The following is a 17,213-nucleotide window of genomic DNA, read 5'->3' on the forward strand; positions in this document are numbered from 1 at the left end:
CTGGGTACTGTCCTAGGGCTTTCTCAAGGCTAGAGCTCTACCACTGGAGCTACAGTACCACTTGTGGCTTTTTTTCTATGTATGTGGTACCAAGGAATCAAACCCAGGTCTTCGTGCATGGTAGTCAAGCACTTTATCACTAGGCCAAACTGACAGCCCGGGTTTTCAATGAGTGTGTGTGTGTCCTGTGCTTTGAACTCAGTGTACTGTTCCTGAGCCTTTTTTTGCTCACATCTAGTGTTCTATCATTTAAATAAGCCACAACTCTATTTCTGGCTTTTTGGTGGTTAATTTGGAAATAAGAGGCTGATGGACTTTTCTACCTGGCCTGGCTTTGAACTGTGATCCTCAGATCTGAGCTGGGCCTTAATGTTCTTAATGATTCTATGAATTTTGGTATCTGGTATAACATATCCTCCTCTCCCTCTCTTTTGTTGGTTGTGGGGTTTGAGCTCTGGGTCTGAGTACTGTTCCTGAGCTCTTCAGTTCAGGGTTAGGGCTCTACCACATTGAGCCACAGTGCTTCCGGTTTTCTGGTGGTTAATTTGAGATGAGTCTCATGCTGGCTCCTGCCCAGGCTGGCTTTGAAGGACAATCATCAAAGCCTCCTGAGTAACTAGAATTACAGGTGTGAGGCAACAGCACGGGGCTTTCCTTTGCCATCTCTTAATTTCATTAATTTGGGCCTAAGTTTTTTTTTTATTAAAGCATTTAATAACATTGACTTTTACATCATATTTCAAATGTCATATTTAACAAATAAGTATTTATGAAAAGAATCTATATACAATCACTGCCACTTAGATTTTAGAACATAGTTAAAATTAAGCATTAATCTATATAATAAAACATGTCTATAGAATATATAGCCCATCATAGTACATCGCTGATGTACTATTTGGATCTATTATCCACATATTAAGGATACCATGCGCCTTTTGTTCCTTTGGTCTTGACTTATCTCACTCAACATGATTCGCTGTAGAATTCCATTGTGTGTGTGTGTGTGTGTGTATATATATATATATATACACACACCACATTTTTTGTATATACATATATATATATGTATATATATATATACACACACCACATTTTTTGTATCCATTCATCTGCAGTAGGGCATCTAGGTTGTTTCCATTGCTTGGCTATTGTGAATAGTGCAGAGATGAACATAGTGTCCTTGTTATATCCTGGGTTATGATGCTCAGGATAGATGCCCAGGAGTGATATGGCGGGACTGTAGGGAAAGTCTTTTCAGTTTTTTAAGAAACCTCCCAGCTGCTTTCCAGAGTGGTTGCACTAGTTTACATACCCGCCAGCAGTGCAGTAGGGTTCCTTTTTTTCCACAACCCTGCCAGCATTTGTCTTGTCTGAGTTCAGAATATTGGCCATTCTAATTGGAGTAAGATGGTATCTTAGAGTTGTTTTTATTTGCATTTTCTTTATGACCATGGATGATGAGCATTTTCTCATATGTTTTTCTGCCATTTTAACCTTTTTTTTTTTTTTTTTTGGCCAGTCCTGGGCTTGAGCTCAAGGCCTGAGCACTGTCATTGGGTTTTCTCAAGGCTAGAGCTCTGCCACTTAAGCCACAGCACCACTTCCAGCTTTTTTCTATGTATGTAGTACCGAGGAATCGAACCCAGGTCTTTGTGCATGCTAGGCAAGCACTCTACCTCTAGGCCAAACTTCCGGCCCCTTAACCTCTTCTTTTGAAAAGTTTCTGTTTAGTTCACCTGAATTTGGGCCTAATATTTATCTCTTAGCTGAACCATTCTTTATTTTACTGATACTATGTATTCTCTTAATCTCTATTTTATTTGTTCCCAAATCTTTATTATTTCTTTACATCTATTAATTTTGAATTTGGCCTATTCTTGCTTTTCTAATAGCTGGAGGCTTATTCTGTTAGGTTATTTGTGATCTTTAATATTCTAATGTTGGTATCAAATAGAAAATATTTAATATTTTGTTAAATATGTAATATTTTAATGTTATTCCAAAGATTCTGATAAGGCTTGTTTCAATTTTTTTTTTTTCAGTCCTAGGCCTTGAATTCAGGGCCTGCACACTGTCTTGAACACTCTTCAGCTTTTTCTGTGTATGTGATACTGAGGACTCGAACCCAAGGCTTTATGCATGCTGGATGATCACTAGGCTAAGCTCCTGGCCCTTGTTTCTATTTTTATTTGACCTAGGAAGTTTTGTTTTTGGTTGTTGTTGGTGATGGTCCTGGGTGTTGTCTCTGAGCTCTTCAGCTCAAGGCTAGCGCACTACCATTTGAGCCACCATGCCCCTTATGAACCTAGGAAGTTTTAAATTTCCACCTTCCCAATTTCTTCAGTGACTCTTAGGTCACTTAGATTATTCTGTGAGTTCATTATAGCGTCTTTTGCTATTGATTTCTAGTTTTATTCTAATATTGTTAAGACTTCAAGGTCTAAAATAAGTTCTTTTGCAGTAAAGTTCTCTGAGCTGCTGAGAATAATCTACAACTTAAGATGGAATATTCTGTCAATTTCTGTTAAATCCATTTGGTGCATAGTAAAGTTTTTTTTTTTTTTTTTTTTTTTTTGGCCCCTTTCTCTTTCTGGCCCCGCTCGCTCCGGCCCGGCTAGGCCCCCCTGTCTAGCTCCGGCCCCGCTCGCTCCGGCCCGCTCGCTCTGGCCCAGCTTGCTTCCGCCCGGCTCGCTCCAGCTTGCTCTTGGCCCCGCTCGCTCCGGCCCGGCCAGCTCTCGCTCGCTCCTGGCCCTGCTCGCTCTGGCCCCTTCTCGCTCTGGCCCCTTCTCGCTCTGGCCCCTTCTCGCTCTGGCCCCGCTCGCTCCGGCCTCGCTGGCTCTGGCTCGGCTCGCTCCCGCACGCTCCGGTCCTGCTCGCTCCGGCCACCACTCGGTTGGGCTCTGTTCACTTCAGCTCAGCTCGCTTCTTTCGCTCTCTGTCGCCGTCACAGTCTTGTCTCTGCCACTTTTCCGGTTTGGTTGTGTCTCGTCTCTGCCACTTCCGGCTTGGTTGTGTATGTGGGATACCGAGGAATCGAACCCGGGTCTTTGTGCATTCTAGTCAAGCACTTTAACCGCTAGGCCAAACTCCCGGGCCCCATAGTAAAGTTTTAACTTTGAAGTTTTGTGGGGGTTTTTTTTTTTTTGCCAGTCTTTGGGCCTGAACTGAGGACCTGGACACCTTTTGCTCAGGGCTAGCACTTTGCCACTTAAGCCACAGCCTCATGGCTGCCTTTTTTGGGTATGTGGTACTGAGGAACCTAACCCAGGGTTTTGTGCATGCTAGGTGAGCACTCTACCATTATGCTATGCTCCTGGCCTGAAGGTGTTTTTTTGTTTTTGTTACTTAAAACATTTTTTTGGCCAGGCGGAGTGGCTCACACCTGAAATCCTGGCTACTCTGGTGGCTGAAATCTGAGGATCAAGCCAGCTGGAGCACAAAAGGCCTGAGATTCTTATCTCCAATTAACCTCTAGAAAACAGGAAGTGGGGCTTGGCTACAGGGTAGGGCATAGCCTTGAGCTGAAGAGCTTAGAGACAGTGCCTGGGCCCAGTTCAAGCCCCATGACCCCTCCCCCCAAAAAAGAAAATAAAAGCCTCATGGAATTTAGTGCTTGAGCTGGCTTTGAACCTTGTTCCTTAGATTTCAGCCTCCTGAGTAGTTAGTATTACAGGTGTGAGCCATCGCACCCATCGGACCTGGCTTAGATGATTATCTTTTGATGATTGGAGTATTGAGGTCACTGTTACTGTACCTGGATATAATAGCTTTGTATATAATAGTCCTTTGTGTTGAGTAGTAGATGGGTTTTTGGTGCCTGTTTATGTGTGCATGATTATTTTTGATGATACTAGGGTTTTAACTCTGGGCCTTGTTTTTCTTCAGTTTATTGTTCCAGATAGGGTCTTCAACTTTCTCCATGGCCAGCTCTGGACAGCAGTATCTAGGATTATATGTCTCGCTATAGAGTTTGTTTTATGAAGTTGGGTTCATCAGTATTCAGTGCACACATACAATAATTACACCTTTTGATGGGTCTTATCCTTTATCAACATATAATGACCATAATGATCTTACTTCCTCCTTTTGACTAATTTTAGCTTGGAAGTTTTCTTTGTAAAACATGAGGAGGCTAGGAGCCTGTAATCCTGTCTACTCCAGAGGTTGAGATCTGAGGATCAAGGTTGTAAGCCAGCTTGGGTAGAAAATTTTGTGAGAAGGGCAGGCAATGTGGCCTAGTGGTAGAGTGCTTGGGTAGCATGCTCAAATTTCTGGGTTCAATTCCTTCTTACCACATTCACAGAAAAAGCTAGAAGTGATGCTGTGGCTCAAGTGGTAGAGTGCTAACCTTGAGCATAAAGAGGCTCAGGTATAGTGCCCAGGTTCTGAGTTCAAGCCTCAGTACTGGCAAAAACAAACAAAAACCATTAGAATTTGCTTTTGGATTGCAGTTGCTTAGAATACTGATTTTCATTGTTTCACTTTGATTCTGCGCTTTTTTTTTTTGTTGTTGTTGTTGTTAAATGGTATGAGTTTCCTGGAGACAGCAAACAGTTGTCTTAAAAAAATCCACTCAGCCAGTCTGCATCTTTAAATTGGAGAGTTAAATTTTAAACATACACACACACATTGTTGGTTGTGGGACTTGAACTCTTTGCCTGGGTACTACCATTGAGCTCTTCAGCTGAAGGCTATTGCCCTACCATATGAGCCACAGTGCCACCATTTTCCCCTCTCCTGCAGTATAGTCTCTTAGCCTGATTCATGTTCTGTGTATTTGTTTGTCTGTACATATGTATACTTAGGTGCATGTTCATCATGTCTTCTAGGTTTAGCCTTGCTAAGTTATCCTCTAGTTGTATTTGTTTCCTTGCATTTTTTTTCCAGTTCTGGGCCTTGAACTCAGGGCCCGAGCACTGTTCTTGGGCTTTCTTAAGGCTAACACTACCACTTGAGCCACAGCATCACTTTTTCTATGTATGTGGGGTGCCAAGGAACTGAACCTGGGTCTTCATGCATGTAGGCAAGCACTGTACCACTGGGCCAAACTCCAGCCCCCATGACATTATGTTTTGTTTATTATTCTTTTCAGGGCCTAGGTGCTGTCCCTTAAGCTCCTTCACTCATGTCTAGCGCTCTACCCACTTTGAACCACAGCTCTACTTCTGTTTTTCTGGTGGTTAATTGTATATGAGTCTCACAGACTTTCATGCCCACTTTCACTTTGAACTGTGATTCTCAGATCTCAGCCTCGTTTCTTTTTTTTTTTTTTTTTCTTGCCAGTCCTGGGCTTGAGCTCAGGGTCTGACTTTATCAAGGCTAGATCTCTACCGCTTGAGCATCAGCACCATTTCTGGCTTTTTCTATGTATGTGGTACTGAGGAATAGAACCCAGGTCTTCGTGCATGCGCTCTACCACTAGGCCAAACTCCTGGCCCCTCTTTTTAAAAAAAGTTTATTTATTTATTTTGCCAGTCTCAGGGCTTGAGCACCATTCTTGGGGTTTCTCAAGGCTAGAGCTCTACCACTTGAGCCATAGCACCATTTGTGGCTTTTTTCTATATATGTGGTATAGAGCAATCAAACCTGGGTCTTCGTGCATGCTAGGCAAGTACTCTACCACTAGGCCAAACTCCTGGCCCTCTCAGCCTCTTGAGTAGCTAAGATTACAGGTGTGAGCCATCAGTGCTGTCTTCATTTTCCTTATGACCGTAATATTCTATCATGGATTATATGTAATATAATCACACAAACACATACATCATTAATCTGTTGTTGGGTATGTTAGTTGATTCCATTGTTGGACTAGTTGTGTTATTTTTTTGTTTGTTTTGTTTTGTGGGGTGGAGGTATGTTTAGCAGCCATCTAAGGGTAAACCTTGGTACCACTGAGAGAGGAGAAAAGACACTATTCTAATGGCAGTGACACAGAAGGTACCAGATAAGAGTAATAGAATTAAAAGCAGTTAACACAATTATTACACTACCACTAACTAAAAAAGAATAATGTATGATAACTATTAAGTTATAAATGAATTGAAGTAAAGCTGGATAGGGTAGGGGCCGGGAGTTTGGTCTAGTGGTCGAGTGCTTGCCTAGCATGCATGAAGATCTGGGTTCAATTCCTCGGTCCCACATCCATAGAAAAAAGCTGGAAGTGGTGCTGAGGCTCAAGTGGTATAGCTCTAGCCTTGAGAAAGTCTAAAGACAGTGCTCAAGTGCTCAGGCCCTGAGCTCAAGCCCAGGACTGGCAAAAAAAAAAGGGGGGGGGCTGGGTAGGGTAATATATGCCTGTAATTCCAGTTATTCAGGAGATAGAGTATGAAGATTGCTGTTTAAGGCCAGCCTGAACGAAAAGTTTGTGAGATCCTTACACAGCTCAACCAGCAATCTATGTCTGAAGTGGGCTCCAAGCTCAAAACAAGTCCCTACCTGAAAATTACCCTAAAGCAAGGAAGACTTGTGGATATAGCTCAAATGATAGCATTTCTTCTTACCAAATATGAGAACCTGAGCTCAAACCTAGAACTATGAGAGAAGGGAGAGGGTTTGTAAACAAACCAAAAATCTTCTGTTTGTTTTGTTTTGTTTGTTTGTTTCTTTCTTTCGTTCTTTCTTTCTTTTTCCCCTGTGTGTCATGGGGCTTGAACTCTGCCTGGGCTCTGTCCTTGAGCTCTTCAGCTCAAGGCTACTGCACTACCTCTAGGCCTGGACACAGTCCTTGAGCTCTTTAGCTCTAGGCTACCACCCTACCCTTGAACGAAGCCCTATTTCCTTTTTTTTTTTGTCATGGGGGTTTGAACTCTGGCCTGGGCCCTGTCCCTGAATTCTCCAGCTTCCTGAGTAGCTAGGATTACAGGCATGAGCTACCTCACTGGGCCCTACTTCCCATTGGAGATAAGAGTCTCAGATTCTTTTGTGCCTGGGCTGGCTTTGAACCTTGATCCTCAGATCTCAGCCTCCTGAGTAGCTAGGATTACAGGCATGAGCCACCATGCTCTGGTAAACCAAAAATTCTTGTAGATAAAATGAGGCAAAATTATGAAGATGAATTAAAAATAAAAATACGAAAATATTAAATGGCTGGGAATGTGGCTCAGTGGTATAATACTTGTTAGCATGCTTGAAACCCTGGGTTCAATTCCTCAGTACTACATAAATAGAAAAAGCTGGAAGTGGCATTGTTGCTCAAATGGTAAGAGTGATAGCCTTGAGCAAAAGAAGCTCAGGGACAGTGCCTAAGCCCTGAGTTCAAGCCCCAGGACCAGTAATAATTTAACTAAATAAAATTACAATATGGTAAATTAATACTAATCATACTGAAACATGTTAGGAAAAAAACGTAGTCATAAAGTATTGGAGAAGCTCCTTTCTGGATCCTTTACTATTGTAATCTATAAGGTGTGTGTGTGTGTGGACAGTGAGTCCTATAGAGTCTGTTGTTTTTAGTTTTTACTGTTAGTTTTTACTGTGCTCTAGTGGACAAGGCCAGCTTTGTGCAATGTCAGCTTCTGGGCAGTGTTGACTTTAGAAGTGTTTTTCTTTGCTGGGAATTGCTGCTTACTCCAGTGAGCTTTGTGGCCTGTGTATTGGTCAGATTTCAACTCATTCCAGAGGGTCCCCTGTTTGTGCACCAGGGTAGCTAATATCTAAGCCCTGGAGAGTGGGAGATGCACTGGAGATGTTGAACCATGGGAACCTGGTGCTTTGCCTCAGGGCTGTCGCATTCTACCTTGCAATAAACTACTCTGAAGGAGTAGGAAGCAGGAACAACCAAGAAATCTTCATGACCTGATCTCAGAGCTCTATCCTAACCTGCAACAAATCACATACATCACTGAGGCACAGCTCCCTAGAAGCTGAGCAATGTGTTGACCACCTCCATGTCTGTTATCTGCAAGCTGTTTGGCTCACTCTTGTTACAGAGGACCATGGCAACTTCCGTAGTGCAAAATTGACTGCTTAAGCTTTTCAGCAGGTCAGTGTCCAATTCATCTTCTTTCCACAACTGCCTCTAGTGGCCAAGCATTGTGGCAGGTTGTCCCCAGGCTCCCTGCCTTGGAATTATTCTTGTTTTTAGGTTTCCATAGTAGCATAGTCAGTCAAAAATGATAGACTCTTAAACGTGGCATCTGGCTGTAGAACTGTGAGATAGCAACTTCTCTAGTGCCAAACAGCTGTGTTTTAGTCATTGTCAAATCATATCTCCTGCTGGATTTAAACTGTGGGCCTCTTTTGCTTCTAGGATTGCCAGTCTGTTGTCAACAGGGCTGCCTAATTTACCTTGTTTGTGTCTCCACCCTTGTTAAGGTCATTTTTAGGTCAAGGTTGAGAAAATGAATGTAAATTGTTCTTTAATAATGTACCAGTGTTTAGTTTATTTTGATATAACGGTCTGAAGGTTGCATAAGAGAAAGTTCATTGTTTTAAGAAATTTTACATGGTAATATAGTGTGCATCTTCCAAAAATGGCCAGTATTGGGAATTGAACTCAGGGCCTAGATGTTGTCCTTGAGCTGTTTTGCTCAAGTCCAGTATGCTGCCACTTGAGCCACAGCTCCACTTCTACTCTTTTGTGATAATGTAGTACTGAGGAATAGAATCCAGACTTTCATACGTTCTAGGCAAGCATTCTACCACTAAGCCACATTCCCAGCCCAATAGTTGTCCTTTTTGTCTGGCTTGTTTCACTTGGCGTAGCTTCTTCAGGGCTTCATGTTGTAGCTTGTATAAGGATTTCTTTTTTTTTTTTGCCAGTCCTGGGCTTGAGCTCAGGGCCTGAGCACTGTCCTTGGACTTTCTCAAGGCTAGAACTCTACCACTTGAGCCTCAGCACCACTTCCGGCTTTTTTCTATGTATGTGGTACGGAGGAATCGAACCCGGGTCTTCATGCATGCTAGGCAAGCACTTTAACCACTAGGCCAAACTCCCGGCCCCTTGTATAAGGGTTTCTAATAATTTATTTTTAGGTTTCTTTAACTTTTTGGTATTATAAACATTTTTTTTCTCCTTTTTTTTGGGCGGGGGGGTGGGGTGGGAAGTCCTGGGGCTTGAATGTGGCCTGAGCACTGTTCTTAAACAGTGCCACTTGAGCAAAAGCGCCACTTCTGGCCTTTTCTGTATAAGTGGAACCAAGGAATCAAACCCAGGGCTTCATGCATTCTAGGCAAGCACTCTACCACTAGGCTATGTTCCTGCCCCCCTTTACCCCCTCCTCCCATATCTTTTTTGTGGGTCATTGGGCTTGAACTCTACCTGGTCACTGTCCCTGAGCTCTTCAGCTCAAGGCTACCACTCTTCCCTTGAGCCAAGCCCAAGGTTTTCTAGAGGTTAATTGGAGATAAGAGTCTCAGGTTCTTTTGTGCCTGGGTTGGCTTTGAACCTTGATCCTCAGATCTCAGCCTCCTGAGTAGCTAGGATTATAGGTGAGAGCCACCATGCCAGCTTCCTCTTTTTAAAACTAGGCTTTATGCTATATTGTGTGTTCATTTTTTTCTTTTTTCTTTTTTCTTTTTCTTTTGCCAGTCATGGACTTGAGCTTAGAGCCTGAGCATTGTCCTTGGACTTTCTCAAGGTTAGAGCTCTACCACTTGAGCCTCAGCACCACTTCTGGCTTTTTTCTATGCGTGTGGTACCGAGGAATCGAACCCGGGTCTTCGTGCATGCTAGGCAAGCACTCTACCACTAGGCCAAACTCTCAGCCCCTGTGTGTTCATTTTTATTTACTTTTTTTTTTTTTTTTTTTTTTTTTTTTTTTGTGGGTCTTGGGGCTTGAACTGTGGGCCTGGGCCCTGTCCTTGAGCTCTTCAGCTCAAGACTACTACCGCCTTACCCCCGTAGCCCCAGTTCCTATTTTCTAGTGGCTAATTGAAGATAAGAATCTCATGGACTTTAGTGCCCACACTGGCTCTGAACCAGTGCCTGGGCTGGCTTTGAACCATGATCCTCAGATCTCAGCCTCCTGAGTAGCTAGGATTACAGGGAGAGCCATATCGCCCTGTTCTTCCATACATTTTTAATCTAATTGATACAGTTGGAGTTGTGACTCTTATTTCTTCCCCAAATCCAAAAGAGAATTGACGGTAGTAGCACTGTGTTGTGTAGAATAATATATGTAAGTTATGCTTTTGGCTGGTTCATGTCTTTTATTAATACACAATTTTTTTTGTGTTTTTTTTTAAAGTAGAAACACATCATTTTTGAGTTCTTTGCCTAAAAGTCAGTATTCTCATTGAAATATACTTCACTTGAATGTGATTCTGTAAAATTTTTGGTCTGAAAAAAATTTTTTTTTAAAGATGAAGTTTGCAGCCAAGAGTGTGGCCCAGTGGTAGGAGTGCTTGCCTTAGCATGCACAGAGCCTGATTCCTTGATACTGTATACACAGAAAAAGGCAGAAGTGGTACTGTGGCACAAGTGGTAGAATGCTAGCCTTGAGAAAGCTCAAGGACAGTGCCCAGGACTGGCAAGTAAAAAAAAAAAAATAGTGATTTCTTTATATAGTAGTTACAGTAGTATATTTACCATTGAAAATTTGCCTGTCTCCTGCCCTCCAAAGTTAATACACCTTAATTATGTCATAATCAAGAGGTTTAAATCACTTTTTTTTGTTTTGTTTTGTTTTGTTTTGTGTTGGTACTGATTCTCAAACTCTGAGCCTGGATGCTGTCCCTGAGGGTTTTTTGTTTTTTGCCAGTCTTGGGCTTAAGCTCAGGACCTGAGGACTGTCCTTGGATTTTTCTCAAGGCTAGAACTCTACCACTTGAGCCTCAGTACCACTTCTGGCTTTTTCCAACTATGTGGTACCAAGGAATCGAACCCGGGTCTTCGTGTATGGTAGGCAAGCACTCTACCACTAGGCCAAACTTCAGGCCCTGTCCCTGAGGTTTTTGCTTCAGTCTTGTGCTTTACCACTTGAACCATAGCTCCACATCATGCATTTTGTGGGTAATTGAAGATAAGAGTGTTAGGGACTAGGGACCGGGAGTTTGGCCCAGTGGTAGTAGCATGCAGGAAGATCCAGGTTCGATTCCTTGGTACCACATATATAGAAAAAAGCCAGAAGTGGTGCTGAGGCTCAAGTGGTAGAGCTCTAGCCTTGAAAGTCCAAGGACAGTGCTCAGGCCCTGAGCCCAAGCCCAAGACTGGCCAAAAAAAAAAAAACCAACTTGAAGAGTGTTAGGGACTTTTCTGCCGAGACTATTTTGATTCCCTGATCTGAACCTCTTGAGAAGCTAGTATTGTTAAGAATGAGCCTTATTTTCTTTGTTTATTGAAACATAGTCATGAGATCAAGTTAATGTGTTTAATTGATTTAAATATTTGATTAACATGTCAAATATGTCACTGTTATAAGTTCTCTAAGTCTTATACTTGGTCTTCTATTCTCCAAACAGAGACTCTACAGGAGCAGGTAATTCACTGGTCCACAAGCGGTCTCCTTTACGTCGAAACCAAAAGACCCCAACATCCTTGACCAAGCTGTCTTTACAGGATGGACATAAAGCCAAAAAGCCAGCATGTAAATTTGAAGAGGGTCAGGATGTCCTAGCTAGATGGTCAGATGGCTTGTTTTATCTTGGAACTATCAAAAAGGCAAGTTACGTTTTATTGTTATTGTGGTAAACTTTTAAATGATTTATCAGTTTAACTGCATGTTTATATGTTTAAAAGATCATCAAGTTCCTCTGTATTGCAGATAAATATATTGAAACAGAGCTGCTTCATCATATTTGAAGACAGTTCTAAATCCTGGGTTCTCTGGAAGGACATCCAAACAGGCAGGTGCTACTATTTCTCTTGAACATGCTTTATGCTAAACATTGATTTTTTAGTTTGTCATTTTGATGATGTTGACAGTTGTTGGCTGTTGAATATATTGCATTGAGGGGACCTGCCCATCTAGTAGGTTACATTAGTGAACTGTGGTTCATCTTTTTTTCACTATTTCCTTATAATATCCCTAATGTATAGAGGGGTTACAGTTACATTCGCCAGTTAGTAGGTACATTACCTCTCTCATACATGATTTGTCCCCATTTCCCTCTCTCCACCCCCACCCTTTTTTTTGGCGGGGGGGGGGGGGGGGGGGAGTCCTGGGGCTTGACATAAGGCCTGAGCACTCACTGTTTTAGAGTTTTATCTTTCTAGTACTCTCTACCACTTGAGCCACAGCACCACTTCCTAGAATAATTTGAACTTGTCAGATACTAACAGTTTACATAAATTGGAGTAAGATGAAATACTCGTGTTTGTATGAAAAAAATGTATCTGCATGGAATTTATATCATTTAAACCACATAAGTTGACTAGTTTTTGTTTATTTCTGTTAAGTGACATACTTGCATTGCTGGTGGCAATATAATTATTATTTATTTTGGCCAGTCCTGGCTTGAACTCAGGGCCTGAGCACTGTCCTTGGGCTTTCTTCAAGCTAGTGCTTGCGCCGCAGCACCACTTCTGGCTTTTCTATATATGTGGTGTCAAGGAATCAAAAACCCGGGTCTTTGTGTATGCTAGGCAAGCACTCTTATCACTAGGCCAAACTCACAGCCCTTGGTAATGTAAATTTATATTAGCAGTTATACTAAATGTATAAAATACACTGTTTATTCAATAAACCTACTTAAAGCTTTTTTTGGGGGGGAGGGGAGGTGAGGAGGTATTGGCGATGGGACTTGAACTCTGGGCCTGGGCCCTGTCTCTGAGCTCTTCAGCTCAAGGCTACCACCCTACCCCTTTAGTCACAGCTCCACTTTCTGTTTTCTGGTAGTTAATTGGAGATAAGACTCTCAGGGACTTGAGAGTGTGGGATGACTTTAAACCTCAGATCTTAGACTCCTGAGTAGCTAGGATTATAGGTGTGAGCTATCACACACTTGGCCCTTAAAGCATTTTTTTTCAATAAGAAAAATTCAGGAGGGGCTGGGAGTTTGGCCTAGTGGTAGAGTGCTTGCCTAGCATGCACGAAGACCCAGGTTCGATTCCTTGGTACCACATACATAGAAAAAAGCCGAAAGTGGTAGAGCTCTAGCCTTGAGAAAGTGCTTAGGCCCTGAGCCCAAGCCCAAGATTGGCAAAAAAAAAAAAAGAAAAAAAAGGAAAGAAAAATTCAGGGTTAATAAAGTAAGCAAAAATGCTTACGGCAGCTTTATTTTTTTATTTTATCTTTTTTGGGGGAAGTGTGTTGGTGGCTCATGACTATCATCTTACTGTTTAGGAAATTGGCATAGTGAGACTTGAGATTCAAGGTTCAAAGCCAGATCAAGCAGTCAGATTTTACCTCCACATTTGGAGACTCTTTATCTCCCAAGTAACCAGCAAAATGCTGGAGATGAGCCATGGCTCAAGTGGGTAAAATGCCAACCATGTATGAAAAAGCTTGAGTTGAGAACACAGGGCCTTAAGTTCTAGCCTCCAAGTATTGCTAAGAAAAAAGAAAACAACTTTAAACAACAACAACAAAAAAGTTCCTGAGGCAGGTGCTAGTGGCTCATGTCTGTAATCCCAGCTACTTAGGAAGTTAAGATCTGAGGATGAGATTCAAAGCCAGCTGGGACACAGAAGTTTGTGATGTGTATCAAAATGATAGAGATTAGCCTTGAGCTGAAGAGCTCAGGTACAGTGCCCAAGCCTAGCAAGCCCCTGACCTACCTGGGCGGGGCTGGGGTGGGTCAGAAGAGAAAAGTCCTTGGGGACTTTTTTTTAAATTAAAGATTTTATTAACACTGATTTTTACATCATATTTCAAATGTCATGTTTAACAAACGTATTCAAGAACGGAATCTATGTGGAATCACTGGCATATAGATTTTTGAACATAATTAAAATTAAGCTGTGGGTTTGTATGTCATATTCCTTGGGGACTTAAAAAAAAAAGGTTCTTCAGAATTTTCTTGCTTGTTAGGCCTGCCTTACTTTGCTAGTTATTTTGAGATCGGTACTCAGTTTTTCTACTTGGGTGGGGCAGGGGTGCCCTACTTCTGTAATCCAGCTACTTAGGAGGCTGAGGATAGCGGTTTGAAGGTAGCCTGGGTAGAAAAGTCTCTTAACACTCTTATCTCCAATTAACTGCTCAAAAACTGGAATTAGCGCTGTGGCTTAAGTGGTAGAATGCTAGCCTTGAGCATAAAGAGGATCAGGACAGTGCCAAGGCCCTGAATTCAAGCTCCCACAACTTACCAAAAAGGAAAAAAAAAGAATTGTTCTCCTTGGGATGACATCAAATTTCAGTTCTCCCTCTCTCAACCTTCCTAGTAACAGCCTGGTACTTTTGTATTTTTAACGTGTAAAGGTCACAACTTTATAGTGACCTTAATTTGTGTAGTAAGGCAGGCCATTAAGCTGTCTAGGAAAGAGTTCTTATTAATTCTATTATTATAAAAAACGTGCTTGGGTCTGGGAATGTGGCTGAGTGGTAGAGAGTGGTTGCCTAACATGTGTGAAGCCCTGGGTTCAATTCTTCAGTACCACATAAACAGAAAAAGCCAGAAGTGGTGCTTTGGCTCAAGTGATAATATTATGAGCTCTTGAAGCTCAGGGACAGTGTCCAAGCCCTGAGTTCAAAACCCAGGTCCCCCCTCCCCAAAAAAATAAAATAAATAAAAAAGTACTTGAATTTCACAAGTAGAGATAATTGCCAAGCAGCTTAGAATTGTTTCTGGAGATAAGTGCTGAGATAATTGTTTGGTAGTTAGTACCCATTGGTTTAGAAGAATTTCCCTTTCTGTTACTAGTCTCCATGGTTTAGTGGGATTCAATTTAGGCATCTGCTTAAGGGTAGAACTATCATTTCCTTTCCAGAGAACCTCACCTTTGGATCAGTCTCTAATCCCCTCCCTCCCCTTTTTTTCCCCAAGAGCTGAGGACTGAACTCGGGGCCTTGCACTTGTCAGGCAAGGACTCTTTGGCTGAGCTAAATCTCTATCTCCCCCACCTTCTTTTTTTTTTTCCCTGCCAGTTCTGGCATTTGAACTCAGGGCTTGGGCACTGTCCTTGGACAATTTTTGCTCAAGTCTAGTGCTCTGCCACTTAAGCCACAGTGCCACTTCTGGCTTTTTCTGTGTATCTGGTACCAAGGAATTCAGCCAGGGCCTCGGGCATGCTAGGCAAGCACTCTACCACTAGGCTACACTCCTGACCCTCTAATACTCTGATTGACTAGAGTCATAAACCCAGAAGCCATGGGAGATCAAATGCTGTCAAATGTAACAGGAGGCAAAGTTGAACTGAGGATGAGACCAAACATATAAGCAAAATGTAAAACAAGACAACAGTTAGTATCATAGATGGGACTGGTGCTTCACGCCTATAATTGTAGCTACTTAGCAGCCTAAGGTGTGAAGATAGTGGATCAGTGCCAGCCTGGGCAGGAAAGTTCATGAGACTGATCTCCCATTAACCACAGGAAGTTAGAAGTGGCACTGTGACTTAAAGTGGTAGAATGCTAGCCTTGAGTAAAAGAGCTCAGGGATAGCACACAGGCCCTGAATTCAAGCTCTATGACTGACCTCTCCCCCCAAAATTCTTTATGCTAGATGAAATGCTATGTAACTATTACAGAAATTATAATTTTGAAAAGTGGCTATGTGAAAATTCTGTGATAGTAAGAGATAATATGGCCGGGAATTTGGCCTAGTGGTAAAAGTGCTTGCCTAGCATGCCTGAAGACCCAGGTTTGATTCCTCAGTACCACATACATAGAAAAAAAGGGAGAGTGGTGCTGAGGCTCACGTGGTAGAACTCTAGCCTTGAGAAAGTCCAAGGACAGGGCTCAGGCCCTGAGCTCAATCCCAGGACTGGCAAAAAAAAAATGCTGAAAAGAAAGCGTCTTATTGGGAGACAACATGGATTCTGGTACATATGGATTTGAATTTCTCTACCCATCTACACTTCAGTTTATTATGAATGTGTGGATATTTACATATTAATGAGTTCTAGAATTAAAGTATCTGAAGAGTAACTATGCCTGGTTCATAGCACAACTGTGAATATTGATTATTGTTTATATAGAAATATGCATTTTTGACTATTTTACCTGTTGAAATAGGTAAGAGGAGAATATTAAAATGGTAGTTTGTGTTGTGTGATAAAATTACTGCTTTTTTCTTTTCTCTAGTTGCCAGTATTGCGATTGAACATTGGGGGACTCATGTTTACTGAACTTACCTATTTTGATCTCTCTCCCTCTCCCCTTCTCCTTCCTCTGCCAGGCCTGTGCTTGAATTCAGGGCCTGAGCACTGTCCTTGGACTTTCTAAAGGCTAGAGCCCTAGCATTTGAGCCACAGTACTACTTCTGGCTTTTTCTATGTATGTACTAGTGAGGAATGAAACCCAGGACTTCATGCATGCTAAGCAAGCACTCTACCTAGGCCAAACACCTGCTTTTTTTTTTTTTTTTTTTTTTTTTTTTGCCAGTCCTGGGGTTTGATCAAAACTCAGGGCCTGAGCACTGTCCATGGACAGGTTTTGCTTGATAATACCCTGCCACTTGAGCCACAGTGCCACTTCCAGTTTTTTTCGTGTTTGTGGTAACTAAGGATTCAAAACCAGGGCTTTGTGCATGCTAGGCAAGCACTCTACCGCTAACCAAACTCCCAGACCTCTCTTCTTTCTTTAGAAAGTTATTCTTCTAGTCTGCTCTTTATTTATTTATTTTTTGGCCAGTCCTGGGGCTTGAACTCAGGGCCTGCCCATTGTCTTGGACTTTCTCAAGGCTAGCACTCTACCACTTGAGCCAGAGAACCACTTCTGGCTTTTTCTGTGTATGTGGTACCAAGGAATTGAACCAGGGCTTTCATGTATGCTTCGCAAACACTCTTCTACTAAGCCAAACTTCAGGCCCTGTGCTATGTATGTACATATGTATGTACTGATGTATTTATGTGTTTTTGGTTGTGGGACTTGAACTCTGGGCCTGGGCTCTGTCCCTGAGCTCTTCAGCTCAAGGCTACTGCCCTACTCCTTGAGCCACTGCACTACTTTTGATTTTCTGTTGGTTAATTGGAGTTAAGAATCTCAGAGACTTTAGTGTCCCGATTGGCTTTGAACCACAATCCTCATATCTCAGCCTTCTGAGTAGCTAGGATTACAGGTGTGAGCCACTGGTGCCTGCCTGTTTATTTCTTGAGACCAAGTTTTATAGACTTCACATAGTCATTCTCTAGATCCCATTGTATACCATATTTCAAAGGTGAAGTAATATCTGTC

At 42.2% G+C, this 17,213-nt stretch overlaps 1 protein-coding gene across 3 annotated transcripts in view; it reads left to right on the forward strand.

The window, feature by feature from the left end:
- Mtf2 (metal response element binding transcription factor 2) overlaps positions 1 to 17,213 on the forward strand; it is a 62,003-nt gene that overhangs the window by 8,088 nt on the left and 36,702 nt on the right. For 2 of the 3 annotated variants that reach the window (XM_090334205.1, XM_090334204.1), the window contains exons 2-3: positions 11,401 to 11,599; positions 11,703 to 11,784. In XM_090334205.1, the coding sequence (XP_090190331.1) occupies positions 11,401 to 11,599; positions 11,703 to 11,784 (281 nt within the window). Of the gene's footprint in view, positions 1 to 11,400; positions 11,600 to 11,702; positions 11,789 to 17,213 lie in introns of those variants that run through there. The other variant, XM_090334206.1, reaches the window with a different exon arrangement.

Source organism: Megascapheus bottae, chromosome 6 (genome assembly GCF_031878675.1).
Source record: "Megascapheus bottae isolate mThoBot1 chromosome 6, mThoBot2.hap1, whole genome shotgun sequence".
Classification (NCBI taxonomy): domain Eukaryota; kingdom Metazoa; phylum Chordata; class Mammalia; order Rodentia; family Geomyidae; genus Megascapheus; species Megascapheus bottae.